This window comes from Crinia signifera, chromosome 6 (assembly GCF_055691185.1).
Source record: "Crinia signifera chromosome 6, ASM5569118v1, whole genome shotgun sequence".
Classification (NCBI taxonomy): Eukaryota; Metazoa; Chordata; class Amphibia; order Anura; family Myobatrachidae; genus Crinia; species Crinia signifera.
This window is the reverse complement of record NC_139222.1, coordinates 229,723,334-229,743,933: the sequence shown is the minus strand read 5'-3', so window position 1 is coordinate 229,743,933 and position 20,600 is coordinate 229,723,334. Positions and strand designations below refer to the sequence as shown.

Below are 20,600 nucleotides of genomic sequence, written 5' to 3'. Positions count from 1 at the left end.
CATAGGGTTCCGTGCAAACTATGGATTGGGTGGAGCTGTATGGATTAGCTAATTTTATCTATCAGTGAAGGAGCAACATTTATATTTTCATCAACAAGATCATTACAATGGGGGTGAATTGCTTTCTATGTGGTTATTTGTATACTGCAAAGGGACTTGATTTGTTTTCTTTTCTCAGAGCTGAATGTGTTAACATGACTAACTATATACCGTTAGACTGTGTGTATTGTACAGGATAAGCAATGTGCACAAATAGCAGCCAGAATAGTCCGTAACCTCAGAAAGAAGGCTCTCCTTATAAACCTCCACCAAAGTCACGAAACAGACACAAATTGAGTCACAGACTTATCCGGCGCTCAGTAGCGTAATTCTTCTGCTGAAATTCTTTCAGCACATACTCCACATGTAGGGAATACAAACAGAATCTCTCATGGTGTAGTACCACATGTAACAAATTTATTACACAAGAGACATCACGTTTAAAACAGTTGAAACAATTAAAACAAATAGACATAAAATGTATCCTCCGCTGTCAGCATATAAAGGGGGTAATTACCAGATCCAAGGGAACTGTAGACGTACAGTTCAAATGAGTATGTTATTCAAATTCTCTGGAGTCAGGATACCGGTTTTCCTTTCCTCCTATGTAACGCTGTCCTGTTCCCCAAGTATCTGGATGCCTCCTTCTGTTTAGCTGCACAAAACGGGGGTTAGGTGCGGGCTTACACCACCGACACCTTTCCTCCCCGCCTGGGGACTTTATCAAGGTGTATATTTCGCCCGCTGCACCTGACTTTTAAATGCCTGTTAGCCAATCCTAATGAAGCACCGGCAGCGCTCGGATTCCTAGACATATGAATCCTACAAGTCCCACAATCCTCTCCGCGGCTGCCAGCTTCCTGTCACTGGCGTTGTTACGTATTCTCCAGCGTCCAGGGTTACCATGGCACCACAGACGTCTGAATACAATCTAGACGCTGCGTGCTTCTATTACCGGCAATGTCCGTCATTTAGTCCAATTTGTGTGTTGAATACTTTTAATGAAAAAAAATAAATAAATAAAGACAGCATGTCAGTTTTTTGATTGTGAACCAATATAAAAACAATATAAAAACAATATAAAAACCATCGGGCAACTGCAGTGCTTCTACTGAAAAAAGTGCTGGGAGAGATAAAGTGCTAGAGTGACAGAGTGACAATAGTATATATCCCAAAGATTTCTTTTCAAAAAGGAATATTCTCACTTTTTAGCCACAATATATATTTAGCAGCAGCAACTGGAGTTTTTTGGCAATAAATAAATAAATAAATAAATATTTTATAACAGCCAAGAAGGTTATTTGTAAAGTAGTTCTTATTTTTCCTTATAAAACTGCTTTTACTATAGGAACCACTTTATTTCGAAATCTGAGTTGAGACCCCCAGGCATGAGGGTCCCCAACTCATAGATTGTTTTCATTTCGGCCCTTGCCAATGCTGATTTTAGGTCCCTTTGTCTAATATTTTTCTTTACATGTTTTATTCCACAGAAAGATTTAATTCCAGAAGTACAGCTATTATGATAAACCCTGAAATGCTCAGAAAGAGCGTGTGTTTTTACGCCTTTCTTTATATTTCGCAGGTGTTAAACCAGTCTTGTTTTAAATGGCCTGGATGTTCTTCCAATGTACCATAAATTACAGGTACATTTGATAGCGTACACAATACTGCTGCTATTACAGGTCATAAAATCATGGATTTTTAATTGGGTGGTATTTATTTTTACTTCATTTATTTTGTTGATACTACCTTTTACATGTCTGCAGGCTATACATAGCCCACAGCGAAAAAAACCTTTTGATTTAACTGTTGTCATTTGTTTTTTAGTTGTAGTCAAAGTACTCTTTACCAATGTATTTTTAATTGTAGGTGCTCTGCGGTAAATGCATTTTGGAACCTCTGGTAGTAAACCACCAATTATTGGGTCTTTCCTCAGGATTCCCCAATGTTTTTTTAGGCTTTGCTCAAGGTTTTTATACTGGCTATTAAAGGTGGTCACAAAAGCCCATTTAAATGCATCTGAGTCCTCCTTTTGGTTTTTGTCTTTTCTCCTGGGTTTTAATAGTACTTCTCTGTTTAACTCTGCAACTTTATTGTTGGTAGAGGATAGTACATCTTTTTTATATCCTGAGGCTTCAAATTTGTGTTCCATCTCCTTTGATTGAGAATCATACGTTTCCTTTTTTGTACAATTCCTTGGGTTTTGGTTTACATTTACATGGGTCCACAACAACACAAGCATTTCATCACACCCTCTGACTCACCCACTTTCCTACTACACCCTCTATGCCGGCGAGACAACTTTGTTGCCCTATACTGGAGGGGGAAGCCAGGAAGTCAGCAAGTATGTGGAACGCAATGGCACCGAGTACTGGCACCCCTTTTATTTCTGGAAACAGGAAGTATGTCTACCATCATTGCTTGTGTGTTCTTCTAACACTCCATCTTGGAATTTGTATCATTAGACATTGCAGCTACTTATTACACTAGGGAGACATTTGGTAATAAAACCTTAAACAGTTATGCTACTAGCAGAACTTTTTGTTTATATTACCAGAAACCTTTTATAGGGGTCACAAATAACACTGGGTGTACACCTTGATGTATACTTGGTGATCCATCCAGATGCACTTACAGTATATGCAATGAGGTAGATCTATTCTGAGCTGTGAGTGCTCTTCATTAATGACCTCCGCTGTGTGTAAGCCATAAATACAATTTATAGATTAAGAGTAACATATAGAGCTACTGTAAGAACAAGCCAACCTATGGAAGCAAATGTGCTTCTGGACAAATCATGTTATAGTACCTAGACAAACAAATGCTGTATATTCAATTAGAATTTTGCCTGCAGGGATAATATCACCTGCTTTTCCATACATCACTTAAATACTATGCAGTTTTGTTTTACAAACTGAATTGTAAACTTGGACAGGTGCACATCTAAACCTGACTGCACATTTTGAAATTGGTGCCCTTGCAGAATAACATGGTTTTTAAGAAGTTTAACTCTAAATAAGACCCTAACGGCCAGATGTATCAAGCTTCAAAAAGTGATAAAATGGAGAGTGATAAACAACCAGCCAATCAGCTCCTACCGCTCATGTTACAGGCTGGGTTTGAAAAATGATAGGTAGGAGCTGATTGGCTGGTTGTTTATCACTCTCCATTTTATCACTTTTGAAGGTTGACACATCTGGCCCTAAATCAATAAACTGTGAAACATCTACAACATTCCTCTGCTCCATGTACAAATTTGTTTAGCCATTTCATGCATTGTAATAGTCTACTGTACAATCTGTTTGTTCAATGATTCACAATAAAATCATCTATCATCAGCTAAATCTTCCTAAGTCATACCATTGCTATATCAGGAGTATAGCAACTGATGTGTTATACAACATATAATGTATAGCTGTAGCTGTAATATAACTAATACGGGGCTATTATTTTATGCGCCGAAAAATTAATTTCTGTACTCTTTGTAACAAAAAATAATTGAAATTCAAATGATATATATACTTTTTACTTCTAGCAATATTAATTCATTTAATTTATCTTAAATTTGATTGCAGTGAGCACACCTAATTAACCTGATTTTTTGCTGATAATCATTCACAATGGAATCAAATCAAAAATCCGGGGATGGAATGGCCTCCACTCAGAAAGAAGCCGCAATGCGTGCACTGATTCAGCGCACAGGATATAGTTTGACACAGGTAGGCAACCAAGTTGTAGCTACGGACGATTTGTTCTGTCATTTTATAATATCATGTAGCATATTGCAAAGCATTAATATAGTGATTTACAGTTCCTGTTATGCATAGCCACAAATACACTCTTTAAAGAAAATAATATACTTAGATTTTTTTTAAATTAAGTTAGGATGACCCTACCATATCTAAACCTCTCTGTACATTTTGAATCTGTCCCACCTGCAGTGCAGCATGGTTTTGACAAATTGCAAGTTACTATTTTTATTTATTTATTTGCTCTGAATCAGGCCAGGTCAAATGGAAAGATGCCGCTGATTGGAGGTGGGCGCGGTGCTCAGCACTGTGCATCATTAGGCCCTACCTCCTCATGGGGAATGCAGCCATAGCTGGGTCCCTCAGGGTCCTTCATGATGGGGTGGGACCAATATAATGCAATTTACATAGAAATGTATCTTATGGGCCCAGTAACGAGTGAACCACAAATTGCAACATTATCCTCCAATTAGTGCCCGCTTTGTTGGTAAGTGAGCAGGTTGCGGGAGGACTGGCAGCAAATTCTGGTGTCTGCACCTTTCTAAAGAGTAAGGGCCTTATTCTAGTTCACTCTTAGAGGCAAATTCCTTCTTAAATGGACAAAACCATGTGCATTGTAGATGGGGCAGATGTTACTTGTGCAGAGAGAATTACATTTGGGTGGGGTTTTCTTCAAAGTGAGATCTATATTGCAGTGTAAAAATAAATCAGTCAGTATTTTCCCTGCACAGAAACAAAATAACTCACCCAAATCTAATTCTATCTGCACCTGTTACATCTGCCCCCCTGCAGTGCTCATGGTTTTGTCCATCTGAGAAGGCATTTGCCTCTAAGAGTGAACTAGAATAAGGCCCTAAGTTAGTAAGCCTATTGTCAGCAGAAGATAGAAGAGGTAGATATTAAGTGGGAGGTGCTATTGCAAAATGATTATAGTTATAATTGAAATAAGTGGCGTTATTTGCAGGATAATATAAATACACATATACAGTACATGTTCTAATGTAAAAGTATCTGGTGTTGCTGTCATTATAAATGTGCTCAAAAGAGAAATTGAATCAAACCATTTGAGAGGGTTAAATAGGAAAAGTTGTCCATAGAAACCAAGAAACTTTGTCTAAACCATATGCCTTTTGGCATACTTAAGGCCCATACACACTTGACGATTTTCAGCTGAAAATCGGTCAAAACAGCCGTTTTGAGCGATTTTCGGCCGAAAATCGCCCAGTGTGTATGCCCCGGAGATTGCCGACTAGCGATGATGCGCGCTCCCGCATCATCGCTAGGAAAGTGGTTCATCTGCTGGTTTTACCAGCAGATGTGGCGATGATGGATGGTTTTTCATCCATCATCGCCATGTGTGTACGCCTGCCGGGCTGAAAGATTAACCACTTTCAGCCCGGCGGACCGCCCCCTCGCCCGTCATACTCACCCCTGTGCTCCGTCTGTAGGCCGGCTGGATGCTGCTGCTGCTGCTGCTGCTGCAGAGACCTGCTCCCCGGCCAGGCTAGCCCCGCCCCCAGCCTAAACACACGGAGCAGACAGCACTGCTCCCTGCTAACACCTGCTGGGCACCAATAGTTATATTATTCTGCCCACTGCCACCAATGTATTCATTAAATGCACCAATATATATATAATATATATATTATATATATATAATATATAATATATATAATATATATATTATATATATATATATATGTGTTATATAATATATATATATAATATATATATAATATATATATATATATAATATATATATATTTTATATATATATATATATATGTTATATAATATATATATATAATATATATTTATATTATATATATATATATATATATATATATATATATATATATATAGACAGAATAGCAGGCAGGCGGCGGCACTCCAAGGGTTTTTATTTGTGCAAAAGAATCTCCAACGTTTCGGGGACTAGCCCCTTTGTCAAGGTGATATACAAACGTGCGATAAAACAGAACAGTATATATAGGAAGGTGATAAAACATTAATTAACTTGTGTCGCCCATCAGCACGCCGGGGACCGCTGCCGGAAGTGATAAACCCGGAAGTCAGACGTCAGAAGTGCGTCACTGTGTAGGTGCGTGTAACGCGCCTGGAACGCAAGCGTCCAGGCGTAGTTATGGGAACCACACGCCGGGAGCGGTAATCCAGCCGCTGGGGGACGACCTGGTTGAAACAAACAAAATACACTGTGAAACAATACAGTAAAATGTGTAAGAAAAGCCATTTGTTTAAGATCGCGGGACTGACATGCCGCGAATGTACGTGTAAAATCGTTTTAATAAAACGTATTGCTAAATGAAGTGTATGGGAAAATGGAAAACACTGTATGTGAGAAGAAACAAAATATGAAAAATAAATAAAAGGAACTGGCTGCAGACTTGTGCTGGATGGGCTTATCTATAAGGACTCAAATGTCCCCTATAGGGGTTTTGGATTATTATACTGATGTAATTATTGTAATGTGGGCAGCGCCGGTGCAGAGACACTCCCCATAACTGGTCTGTATCAGACCAAGTTAAGGAATTCACGATTAGGGGCTATGGGCTTTACACATATTTAATCACGCTGTTTAGAACAAAAGGGCATTCCTTATCGGCTTTACCCAATATGTGCTGTGGTGTTAAGTCACTAAGGTACCAAATCAAATGTCGGACCTGGGCATAAAGTAAACAGCGGGGTATTTGTACTTACTGATGTTTAAGGTATTTATACTTAGATATGAGGCATGTCGGGGATGGAGACAAAGTTACCTGTATTTAACATCGAAGGGAGGTATTAAACCTCTAAACATGTGTAAAAGACACTCAAGTCAAGAAAAAGTTAGGATAGCGAGAAAGTACACTGCAATCGGCCTCAGAGGGCCGCTAATGAAGAACGTCTACCCGGTACATGCACATAATAATAACACTCAAATATGGAAAAGATAGAATAGGAAGCAAGACGGAGATGAAAAATAATTTTATTTCATCTCCGTCTTGCTTCCTATTCTATCTTTTCCATATTTGAGTGTTATTATTATGTGCATGTACCGGGTAGACGTTCTTCATTAGCGGCCCTCTGAGGCCGATTGCAGTGTACTTTCTCGCTATCCTAACTTTTTCTTGACTTGAGTGTCTTTTACACATGTTTAGAGGTTTAATACCTCCCTTCGATGTTAAATACAGGTAACTTTGTCTCCATCCCCGACATGCCTCATATCTAAGTATAAATACCTTAAACATCAGTAAGTACAAATACCCCGCTGTTTACTTTATGCCCAGGTCCGACATTTGATTTGGTACCTTAGTGACTTAACACCACAGCACATATTGGGTAAAGCCGATAAGGAATGCCCTTTTGTTCTAAACAGCTTGATCAAATATGTGTAAAGCCCATAGCCCCTAATCGTGAATTCCTTAACTTGGTCTGATACAGACCAGTTATGGGGAGTGTCTCTGCACCGGCGCTGCCCACATTACAATAATTACATCAGTATAATAATCCAAAACCCCTATAGGGGACATTTGAGTCCTTATAGATAAGCCCATCCAGCACAAGTCTGCAGCCAGTTCCTTTTATTTATTTTTCATATTTTGTTTCTTCTCACATACAGTGTTTTCCATTTTCTCATACACTTCATTTAGCAATACGTTTTATTAAAACGATTTTACACGTACATTCGCGGCATGTCAGTCCCGCGATCTTAAACAAATGGCTTTTCTTACACATTTTACTGTATTGTTTCACAGTGTATTTTGTTTGTTTCAACCAGGTCGTCCCGCAGCGGCTGGATTACCGCTCCCGGCGTGTGGTTCCCATAACTACGCCTGGACGCTTGCGTTCCAGGCGCGTTACACGCACCTACACAGTGACGCACTTCTGACGTCTGACTTCCGGGTTTATCACTTCCGGCAGCGGTCCCCGGCGTGCTGATGGGCGACACAAGGTAATTAATGTTTTATCACCTTCCTATATATACTGTTCTGTTTTATCGCACGTTTGTATATCACCTTGACAAAGGGGCTAGTCCCCGAAATGTTGGAGATTCTTTTGCACAAATAAAAACCCTTGGAGTGCCGCCGCCTGCCTGCTATTCTGTCTACAACACTGATCCGGAGGGCACCCAGGTATTTCCCCATTTGAGTTGGAGTGCCGATCCGCCCCACCTCTCTATATATATATATATATATATATATATATATATATATATTAATTTATATTATAATATATTATAATATATTGTTGGTGCATTTAAATGAATACATTGGTGGCAGTGGGCATATAAAATATAAACATTGGTGGGCAGCTGTGTGCGTCGCTATCTGCTGGGGACGGCTATGGATAGTGTAGGGCACGGGGCGCCCCAGGCGGGGAGGGAGGGCGCTTTGGCGCTTACCAGCTTTGCTCCACAGGGGAACTATGCGGCCACATCTCACCGAGGGAGGGAAGGGGCTGGAGGGGGATGTGGTGACGGCCGCCGAGTCGCTCCAGGGGCACATGGGGGGGGGGTTGCATTTAAATAAATATACATTTGTGGCAGTGGGCATATAAATATATAAACATTGATGGGCAGTGTTGGCAGTAACGTATACATTGCTGGTCTGTGCCAGCAATGCATAAATCATAAATTAGCATCAACACTGCCCACCAATGTTTATATATTTATATGCCCACTGCCACCAATGTACTGTGTATATATGGAACCCTTGGAATTCAAACCCAGCCCATTTATAATGAAAGATTTTCAGCAAAGTCTTTCGCCTCCTGAAAATCTCTTGCTCTTTGGGGAAAATAGCTCAGTGTGTACGCACTACTTTGGTGAAAGATATAGCTATCAAAGATTTTGGCAAAGTCTTTTGAAATGAAAATCTTCAAGTGTGTATGGGCCTTTAAAAAAAAAAGAAAATTTAAAAGAATAAAGCAAAAAAGGTTTTAGTCTCTCGGCCAAGTTAGGATGTATAACCTAATATGTATAACCTAATAATGATTTTTTTTTTTTTTAAAGTAATGGTTGGAATTTGGCTTACCAATTCACACAGACCTAGTCACAACACCCAGGAGAAGGCAGATAACCAATCATAAACATGCTATCAGTAAGGCTGGGTACACAAAATGAATTGCTTCATGAACGGTATTGTTAAAGATTTCCCTTGAACTCCCCGAAGCTCCAGGACAAACAATATCTTTTGTGAAAACTGAAAGAGTTCACAAAAGATATCTTCAAAGATATCATTCAGTGGCCACATCAAGAAGTATAGCTGTCATTGCCGATATAGGAGTTTATTCAATGTGTGCCGTGTTTCCGCCAGCCGGAAATATCGCCACTTTTCAACAAGAGTAGGTAGAATTTACATTCTGCCGATTCAATCTTTCCAGCTGTCTGAAAGTTTCCAAAGGTTGAAAAACCATTGGATCAGCAAATAACGCCACAGATTCGACGATTTAGTAGCCGATTTTTGACAATGCAGATTTGAATCTGCATGGACGACAAAGCGGCCAAAAATGGCCCCATTGTATGTATGTGCTGATATTTCCGACTGTAAATATAGGCACACATTGAATAACCCCCATAGTCAGGATCGAGCTGCATTTACAAAAAACAGAGGGGTCGCTAAAGACCCATGGAAATGTTCATTGATAATGATATATTACATACACACTGGACAATTATACATGGAAATGTCATTAACGATGGTAATTATTGTGCAGATCATTTAAAATATGGTCTAATGTGTACGCACCTCGCACCTCAGATCTCAACAACAATAATAATGATAAAAAATCTAGTTAAAACATACTCATTTATAAAATAAACTGAAAAATATTAAAAATGGGAGTACAAAGGTAGCTATGGTAACTTTATATTTATATAAAGAGGAAAGGAATACATATTTCATGCTATTTAATAACGTAATAACAAGCTGATAAGGTACATGGACTAAGACGTTGGTATACACCATAAAATTGTGTGTACTTTTACTTTGCTATAGTGCAATAATCCAGCATTACAGTAAATGCATTCTCTCTGCAGAAATATACTGATTGTAACTCGTACTATCACAAAACATGCTCAACCCAGCAACCAGGAACCTCATCTCTCACCATCTGACAACAAATCTGATGGGAATTGAAGAACCAGGTTGAATGGAAAAGGAAACTACAGTACTGTACAATAGCGGCCAACAGATTAGGTGCCCGTTGTACAAAATCAATGACTTTATGTTACAAAGATAGCAATGTACCGTGTAGTACATGTCGTACACAGATGCACATGTACCCCGTCTACAACTATATACAAATGGCTCTGCAAACTCCTTCCCTTAAGTACATCTGAGCACCTGAATGTACATAGACTGAGACGGCCACATTACATATTACGTGCGTTCTGTAATACTGGCTGGAACAGCCTAGGATGCCACTATTGATTGCCCAGGGACGCCAGCGATGGCTCTGGCCTCAGTCTGGGCTGAGGGTACCCTGGAGGGGGATCCCTTTTTGGGGGGTTCTCCCACTACCCCAGGGACCAAGCCCAGGCTGACCAGCCAGGCTGTCATGTTTTGGCTGGGGAAACATATACAAAGTTTCCTCCGGCGGTGGCATGGCTCCACGGGCTCAAAGAACCCGGGGCTAGTTATTCTCATGTGGGGGAAGGGGGGGGGGATTACATTGGCATCAGAAAATATGAATCCTGAGAATACGGCAGTTTACTAAATTAGCCATATTCTCAGTTAGTTTTTTCTGACTGATTATGGTGGATCCTGATTGTACCCGGGATTGCCCGTAATCTAATCGGGATTCTTAGTAAATTTCCCGCTTTGAGTGCCAACTTTGCTGCGAGAGATCCTCAAAATATCCGCTAAAAATGCCAGCGACGCTCACGGCGACTGTTCTTTTAGTAAAAATAAATACAAAATACAGCCAAGTCAATTCATTGAAGTTTAGTTAAATATTGTACCCCAAAAAAAGAACAGTCGCTGTGAGCAACGCTGGCATTTTTTGCGGATATTTTTGCACATTTCTCACAGCGACGTTGGCACTCAAAGGGTTAACAAAATCGGGCCATTACAGAATAAAAAGCAAAATGATCCAAATCAATCAAGCTTGCTGTTTAACATTCCACAGAATGCCCGATTCAATTTTAAAATACTCAGTTATATTAAATTAAATTGAAGCTATAAATAGATGGTAAAGAAGCAGTTTCATTGATAAGTATCTAGGGTATAAAACTGTGTTGTGGATTACATTTAATGCTTAATGAGTTCTCACACATTGAGCCTGTTACATAGATGTGCGCAGATCTCTGAAAATCGCTACTCGGTGACCCCAGTTTAAGTATCGACGTAGGACAGCAGCGACAGGGCAATGATGGACCATTGCAGGGGTGGCAATGCAGCATTTTGTGGGTTACAGTCCCATTACAGCAGGCGGGTCCAGACCGCGGGTTAGGCCGCAGTGGCTGTGTGACATCACTTGCAACCGCTGCAACCAAACCATGGAGGTAGGAGGGGCAGCCGGTGATGTGCGAGTGCTTCACAGAAATACAGTATAAATTCATTCGTTTTTAGGGATCATTTGTCACATGCTCACTGCTTTACAGAAGAATATTAGCACAGTTTCCATATGTAACTGATTTACTAATGACTAATTCACCATTCAGTAACCTGTCTGGGGATGTGGTGCCTGGATCTATTCACCCCAATTGTTTATAATGTGTAACCTAATTCATTCTATATTTGCCTAGCATTTTCCCTGTACTTTTGTACTCCTTGTGAATCAATTTTCTTGTTATTTCCCTGAGTAATAGAGTGAGTGACGTAATGTACACTAAGAATATGCTTTGACTATGCAGTACTTTGCTTTTCCATAGCTACATGTATACAATTGATCAATATGTTATCAAGAACTGGCATATTAAAAAGATATCTAATCAAACACAATACGGGATACTGCAAGTGCGATCACCAATTGCTCTGGAAACAAATAAAATGCTACACATTTGAAGACTTTGACTACTGTGTTTATTACAGAGTCATTTCAGAGTTTTAGAAAGATTTGTTGGTACTTATGTAGTATCTGGGCTGCCGATTTTTTGATTGTATGCCTTAACTTAAGGCATACAATCAGATGCGATGCGATATCGCATTGCATCGCATCGCATACGACCATATCGCATGCGATGCGATGCGATGACCCGATTTTTCCATAGGATTCAATGTTAAAATGGACTGAGTCCATTTTAACATGGAATTCAATGGGAAAAAGGGGTCCTTTTAATACCCCTACTATCCAAGTGGGCATGGAGTTGGATATAAACCTGTGTCGAGCGTAGCGAGCCACCGAGCCCAAAGCGTGGCGAGCGAAGCGAGCCCCGCGAGTGGACGGTATTCTGTGTCCGCTCGCCACGCTTCGGGCTCGGTGGCTCGCTACGCTCGCCACAGGTTTATATCCAACTCCATGCCCACTTGTATAGTAGGGGTATGAAAAGGACCCCTTTTCCTATTGAATTCCATGTTAAAATGGACTCAGTCCATTTTAACATTGAATCCTATGGAAAAATCGGGTCCATCGCATCGCATCGCATGCGATACGGTCGTATGCGATGTGATGGACCCGATTTCAAAATCGGCAGCCCAGTTAGTACATAAGTACCGATTTGTTTTTTAAATATTGCCATAATAGGTTACTAGAGTGATCTCTTTTCTTTGATGTCTAGCAGTTTATGGGGGATATACATTGTTTGAATCATGGCCAATAAGACGTCAAATTGATCAGCAGTATTAAATGTTCCGACTTTTGGGAGTGTTCCAACAGTCAGAATACATGTGGATTGTCAAAAACGTCCATGAGACTGACAATCTAGCATCTTTTTTCAACCATGCAGAATATACTTTTCTTAAGTCGAATCTGACAGGCTATAATGCGGTGTGAAACGGGCGCATTAAATAGATGTGTGATGACATACATTGTTCGGTTGATTCGCTAGGAAGTGACTTCACATCCTTGCGAGTCAACTAGAAACCCCCCCCCCCCCCCTCGCAGCGTGTTTTCGCACGCAGGGCCTGCAAATAGATGTTTAACTTGAACATCCATTCGCAGCCTGTGGGTGATCATCATTCGATGGTTGCCGACCATCGAATGATGTGGAATGTGCATGCATATCTAAGTGATATGCAGAAAGTGGGAAGGCAGCTGACATCTGTTGATGTCAGCTACCCGCACCCGGCAGCGATGTCACGGCACGATTACCTTGGGAACGTCCAGCATTTACATGGGAACACCCATGACATGCTGAGTGTTCCCATGGGTGCGACTATCCGTAGCCGCCCCACGCCCCAGCCTTAGGTGTGTGCACCCAGAGAATAGTCTGTTCACCTTGGCCACAGAAATGTGGCTGCGCATGCGCCAAACTTCGGTCCCCGTGTAAATGAACACTGGCTGCAAACGGACCAGATAAGGTCCCGTATGTATTGGAAGTTTTACATTTTGTGTATCAAGTGTCATCAAACACTATTTTGCAGTCAAATCCATGATAATGCTACTTTTTGCAGTTTCGGCTGCGTTTCGCATATGCACCAAGCCCTGGAATGCAATACATGGAGGTGCTTAGAACCTATGGGTAATGTCATCTTTAGATGGTGTTACCCACTAGAAACATATGGGGATTTGTTCTCATTGCCCTTTCAGAGGGACTCAATTGGATCCTTACCAGCACCCTCATTACCATGTGCATCAACTGATAGACAAACTCCCAGGTCATGAACCTGGAAGTCTCCACACTGTGAAAGTACAGTAAAACAGTATTTTGGCCACACTATCTAGTGTTACAAATGCCTCAAGTGGTAAAGTGCGGGGGATGTTTTATAACATCAAACGCTGAATTTAACAGGAGAAAACAACACTTTACCTATTTCATGTCTTCCACAAAATAAAACAAAGAACTCAGGGGCAGATTTATTAAGCTTGCAGAAGAGATAAACTGGAGATAAAGCGGAGAAAAGGTAAAAGGAGATAAAGCACCAGCCAATCAACTCCCAACTGTCTTTTTCAAACACAGCTGATTGGCTGGTGCTTTATCTCCTTTTACCTTTTCTCCGCTTTATCTGGTGCTTTATCTCCTTTTACCTTTTTTCCGCTTTATCTCCAGTTTATCTCTTCTCCAAGCTTAATAAATCTGTCCCTCAGTTACAACTGTTTTATGGATAATGCATTAATGGCTCCTGCCGTTCTTTCTGCAACAGGAAAATGGACAGAGAAGATACGGAGGTCCACCTCCTGGGTGGGATGGGCCGCCACCTGAACGAGGATGTGAGATCTTTGTTGGCAAGCTACCCCGAGATCTTTTTGAGGATGAACTCATACCAATATGTGAAAAGGTACATTTAAAGGTCTATAATATAATATATGACGGTATAAATAATGAAATTGTGTTAAGAAAATTGTTGTCATATTGTCAATATGAACCGATTAGATAACAATAACATAACTGCATGAGGGTTACAGCACTGATCTGTGAGGGTCCAAGGTACACTAATTGAGGGCGCACGTGCTCAGATGTTGACATCAGAAAAACATGAAAACTCATGAGTACCTTTTAATGTGTTGACCTTTTCTATGGTGACCTTTTGCTTGATGTCAACCTTTTGCCAATGTTGGCAGTGGGTGTGATGTGGCAAAATGATGGGCGTTCCTGAGCAGGGACTGGAAGGTGGCCTAATGTTAATGTCAAAACATCTGTCTTGTGTGCATGTCATGGGAGCTCACAGACGCATAGTCCCTTCCATAGATGTCATATTCAGCGTCATATGTACTAAGCTTCAAAGTGATAAAATGGAGAGTGATAAGGTACCAGCCAATCAGCTCCTAACTGTCATGTTACAGGCTGTGTTTGGAAAATTACAGGAGTTGATTGGTTGGATGTTTTATCATTTCCCATTTTATCACTTTTGGATGCTTAGTACATATCACCTACAGACATTACAGTGTTGGAGGTGTAAATTATATTGTAAGAGTTAATATTTTCCATATTACTATTGTGTATATGTTATATGTTTTATGTTAATTACATTTACTTTAGCATATATCATCTATACAGTGTGTTACAATGCATACTGCCTGTTATTTCAAGTAAAGGATTCCTTTGAACTTGCTTCTGGTTAGTTTCTGTATCACATTCCTCTTATGGAATTTTGTCTTCACAGATAGGAAAAATCTACGAAATGAGAATGATGATGGACTTCAATGGAAATAATAGGGGATATGCATTTGTAACGTTCATTAACAGACAGGATGCCAGGACCGCAATCAAACAGCTAAATAATTATGAAATTCGGTAAGGATAATGGCTTGTAACCCAGCATGTACGTGCTCTTTCGCATTTATCAATGAGGGTTTGGCAAACACACTGAAGTATCTTGACATTGTTGTTTTTACTGCTTACAAAGATAAATGACTAGTTCCGCACAGACAGCAAGAAACTAAGCAACGTGAGCCAACCAACATGCTTGTATTACCGCATAGCTCATTTACATAGAAGCACTTTTGGTAATAAGCTAGCTATGAACCTCATATAGGCCCTTTTTCTAGTTGAATCGGACGGAAGCGTATTTCGGACAGGAACCGAGTGTTCTTAGCCCCGCCTACCGTACAGATCGCTCACACCGTCCAAATGCGGTAAGACATTGACCAAACGGACCACGAGTGGATGTTTCATTTGAACACCTCCTCCATCTGTGGGAACCTGCCCCATCCTTCGATGGTCGCAGACCATCGAATGATGGGCCGAGTGGTCAGGCAGCACCGAGTGCTCTAGACCACTCGGACATTTTTCCGTATAAAAGCAGGGATATGGGTGGGCAGCTGCCATCCGACTATGTCAGCTGTCCGCCCCCCACACGTGCATCACGGCCGCATCATCATACATACGACCAGCGTTATCATGGGAACGCCCATGAAATGCGCAGCGTACGCATATGGTAATGAGCCCAAACAGCCCTTCACGCCCCTCTCCACCCCCTGCTTGGATGGGTCCGTACGAACCTTTTTTGCACGGAATTCACGCCAAGTTCGGATGTGCGAGGCATTCACACATGCGTAGAAACGCATCTGCACATGCGCAAACACCAACCATCGGCTGTCTGTCCGCACTCGGATCCATCCAACTCATTAAGAATAAGTGAGACTTTGGGACAGATTCTCTAAGCTTCAAAAGTGATAAAATGGAGAGTGATAAAAAGCCAGCCAATCGGCTCCTACCTTCCATGTCACAGACTGTGTTTGAAAAATGTCAGACAGGAGCTGATTGGCTGGCTGTTTATCACTCTCCATTTTATCACTTTTAAAGCTTAGAGAATCTGGCCCTATATATTCATACATTGTTATGAGATGAAATTAGTTACCATTAATAAAACAAAGGAACAAACTTGTTCACTGCAGGAACGGGAGACTGTTGGGTGTCTGTGCCAGCGTAGACAATTGCCGATTATTTGTTGGAGGTATCCCAAAGATGAAGAAGAGAGAAGAAATCTTAGTGGAGATGAAGAAAGTGACGGAAGGTGTTCTTGATGTAATCGTCTATCCCAGCGCCGCAGACAAAGCTAAGAATCGTGGCTTTGCCTTTGTAGAATATGAAAGTCACCGAGCTGCAGCTATGGCCAGACGGAAACTATTACCAGGTGGGGTATACAGTCTTTGCTATGTAATAAAATCGAATTCATATAAACTCTTGTATGGTTAAACTGGGTGAAGGATAACAAAAATTCTTAAATAAAAAAAAAATTGTAGATGGTGTGTCATAGACAGACAAATAAATAAATGAAGGTGGGATTTGATGAAAGGTCACAAAAGCCTGAGCCCCTAGAACAAGGGAATGGGCAGAGTTGTGCCAAGCTGATGTTGGTAAGGAGATAAATACCAGATGTTCCTGGTGATGGCATCACTAAACTCTTTATATTGAAGTTTATGGGGCAGATGTGCTAAGGCTTGGAGAATGATAGGGGAGAGAGAAAGTCTACCAACAAACCAGCTCCCAACTGTCATTTCCCTCTATTTATTTACAGTATACATTTCACTTTTATGTGTGTTTTAATGTCCTAGTATATGTTCTTTCTTGGCTTGCTCATCTTGTTGTGTGTACAGGACGCATTCAGTTATGGGGTCATCCAATCGCTGTGGACTGGGCAGAACCTGAGGTTGAAGTAGATGAAGATACAATGTCATCAGTCAAAATTCTATACGTAAGAAATCTTATGCTCACAACAACAGAGGAGACAATAGAGAAGGAGTTTAACAACATCAAACCAGGTACACAACGCAATTGTGAGAATAACTGCTTAACTGCATCCAACATCATCATTGTGTGTGATTCAAAATCAGGCCCATGGGCTAGTGACTATAATTAATAGAAGCCTAACTGTAATTTATTATCTTAAAATTCTATGAATTAACTATCTCAATCCCACATTATTGTAATACTCTCACATGTAGTAAGAGACATTTTATTAAATAAAAGCCTTCACCTGCTTTTATATATATATATATATATATATATATATATATATATATATATATACATATACACTACATGGAACAAAGTCATTGGACACCACATGTCAACGGAAACCATGCGTTTATTTACAATCAATAGGGGGTAGGTCCACCTTTTGCAGAAATAACAGCAGCTACTCGTCGTGGTAAACTTTCCACAAGTTCGTGTAGCACACATAGTGGGATATTGTGCCATTCCTCCTGCAGTACACTCACCAACTGTGGTAGTGTAGAATGGCGAGGCGATCGCGACCGCAACCTGCGCTCAAGTTCGTCCCACAGATGTTCTATGGGGTTCAAATCAAGTCTTGACAGGCCACGCTAGTCGGTGATGCGATTTTCATCATACCACTCCATTGTAGCCCTCGAAACATGACACGTCGCATTGTCGTCCTGTAACACACAATCGTCGTTCCCATAGAAACGCCACAACGTAGGTAACATGGAGTTATCCAGAATATCTTGGTAGGTCGCCGATGTCATGTTCCTATGCACCTGTACGAGTGGGCCCATGCCATGCCAGCAGAAACAACCCCAGAACATGATGCCTCCACCTCCAAATTTTACTGTTGGCACTACACATTCGGGTAACAGGCGTTCTCCAGGCAATCGCCATACCCACACTCTCCCATCTGATCGAAACAATGGGAAACGTGATTCATTGCTCCATAGGACTTGTTTCCATTGCTCCACCGTCCAGTTTTTCCGCTCCTTACACCACAAAGTCTCTGTCGTGTATTGTTTTTTGTGAGCCGCAGCTCCACCATGATAACCGAGTGCGTTTCCTGTCCGTCATTTTATCAGCAAATGATCTGCTATGACGCTTGCTTCCATATTTATACATGTAGGAAGAGTCCATATTCACCATGTCAGGAAGATTCCATTATTTCAGAGTTAAACCAGGGTGTCCAATGACTTTCTTCCACATAGCATATATATATATATATATATATATATATATATATATATATATATATATATATATATATATACATATTAATACAGTAACTCTTATATTAACATTAAAGAAATTCCAAATCCCACACTACATTATAAACTCCTCTACATACTTCATACCACCACCTAACAAGATTCTAAAGATGCCCATATACTAGTAGGATTCACATGGGATTTTGGTACCCAGTTGACAAATCCAAGCCCATACTCATTCCATATCACGCAGACCCTAGCCTAAACGCATGAGTTAGTAGGATTTATTTTACCACCTGTACTTTATGTTCCAAACTAAACTTCCAAAGAGTCACATCTAGTCACAAAGAGTCACATATAGCTTTTAAAGTGCTCCATCACCTAAGAAACAGTTCTCCGCTACATGCTTATGTTAGTCATACTTGTTAATTTATTAAAAGCCATATTCCACTATCCGGATGGTGTGAATTTGTTGCGACAGCGTGAATCTAAGAAAATTTATTATCGATTTCAAATTCTTGGTCAACTATGCACTGCATACACAATAACTTTTACAGAGATATAAGGGCACATGTGCTAAGAGGAGAGAGAGAGAGAGAGAGAGAGAGAGAGAGAGAGAGAGAGAGAGAGAGAGAGAAAGCGAAGAGGGATAAACCACCAATCAGCTCCTAACTGCAATATTTAAGCATAGCCTGTAATAGGAGCTAATTAGAACTGTCCTTATAATTGCACTTAAATTTGTACCTCTAACTATCCTTACAATTGTAAATACCTATAAATTTGAACAAATATTTTTCAAACAAAGGTATAGATCCATAGAAACATAGAAACATAGATTTTGACGGCAGATTATAGCCACTTAGCCCATCTAGTCTGCCCCTTTTCTAAGCATGTTACCTCAAACCATATTTTAACCTTATTTTTTGTATCAATATGCCTATCCCAAGCATGTTTAAATTGTACTACTGTATTTGCCTCTACCACCTCTGATGGGAGGCTATTCCACTTATCTACTACTCTTTCTGTGAAGTAATTCTTCCTCATATTTCCCCTGAATCTCCCTCTCTCTAGTTTCAGTGCATGTCCTCGTGTTCTGTTGCTCCTCTTCCTGTGAAGAATGTCTCCCACCTGTACCTTGTTAAAACCCTTGATATATTTGAAAGTTTCTATCATGTCCCCCCTTTCCCTTCTCTGCTCTAAAGTATACATATTAAGATCTTTTAGTCTTTCCTGGTACGTTTTGTGATGTAGGCCATGCACCATTTTAGTTGCCCTTCTTTGTACAGACTCTAATGTATTTATATCCTTCTGGAGATATGGCCACCAGAACTGAACACAGTACTCTAGATGAGGCCGTACCAATGACCTATACAGTGGCATTATTACTTCTTTCTTTCTACTGCTCATACCTCTCCCTATGCAACCAAGCATCTGACTTGCCTTCTTCATTGCTTTGTTACACTGCCTAACTGCCTTTAAGTCCCCTGAAATAGTGACACCTAGATCCCTCTCTTCCTCAGTAGTTTCCATTATAGTGCCATTTATACTATATTTAGTCTTTGGATTTTTGCAACCCAAGTGCATGATTTTGCATTTTTTGGCATTAAACTGTAGTTGCCATGCTCTTGACCATTCCTCTAATCTACCTAGATCATCAATCTTTTGTTTTACCCCTCCTGGTGTGTCTACCCTGTTGCATACCTTTGTGTCATCTGTAAAAAGGCACATTTTACCCTCAATTCCATTTGCAATATCACCAATAAAGATATTAAAAAGCACTGGTCCAAGTACAGATCCCTGGTCATGTTTTCATGCATATAGCTAAGTCATTGTGTATTTAAATGTATTTGTCAATGCTACAACATGGTATTTCACATACTGTAGCAGCATTTAATCTACAGTAGTCTTGCTAAACCAAGGTTGAAACCTGAACTGTGAACTGTACAATGTGATAAACTACTAGGTAATAAAAAAATTGGTTATTTATGTGCTTCTCAAATCAGTTAGAGATAGCACGCAGTGAAGTTAGGATATGTAGAAATTCTTTCTGACTTCAAAGTTCTGTCCTTGTAATCATCTTAATAGTTATTTTTTACAGCTCTGTTGAGATAAATGCAATAATAATTGAAAAGAGTCTAGTCTCGTCCCATCTAGAAATCTCCTATGGCAGGGCTGGGCAACACCGGCCCTCCAGATGTTGATGAACTACACATCCCAGCATGCCTTGCATCAGTTTCAGCATGGCCACATAGCAAAACTAATGCAAAGCATCCTGGGATGTGTAGTTCATTAACATCTGGAGGGCCGGTGTTGCCCAGCCCTGTCCTATGGCAA

At 40.4% G+C, this 20,600-nt stretch overlaps 1 protein-coding gene across 2 annotated transcripts in view; it reads left to right on the top strand.

The window, feature by feature from the left end:
- A1CF (APOBEC1 complementation factor) overlaps positions 1–20,600 on the top strand; it is a 64,123-nt gene that overhangs the window by 24,400 nt on the left and 19,123 nt on the right. For both annotated transcript variants that reach the window (XM_083149083.1, XM_083149082.1), the window contains exons 2-6: positions 3,615–3,758; positions 14,033–14,167; positions 14,993–15,123; positions 16,227–16,465; positions 16,929–17,093. In XM_083149083.1, coding sequence (XP_083005209.1) covers positions 3,660–3,758; positions 14,033–14,167; positions 14,993–15,123; positions 16,227–16,465; positions 16,929–17,093 — 769 coding nt within the window. In that variant the 5' untranslated portion in view covers positions 3,615–3,659. The remainder of the gene's footprint in view (positions 1–3,614; positions 3,759–14,032; positions 14,168–14,992; positions 15,124–16,226; positions 16,466–16,928; positions 17,094–20,600) is intronic.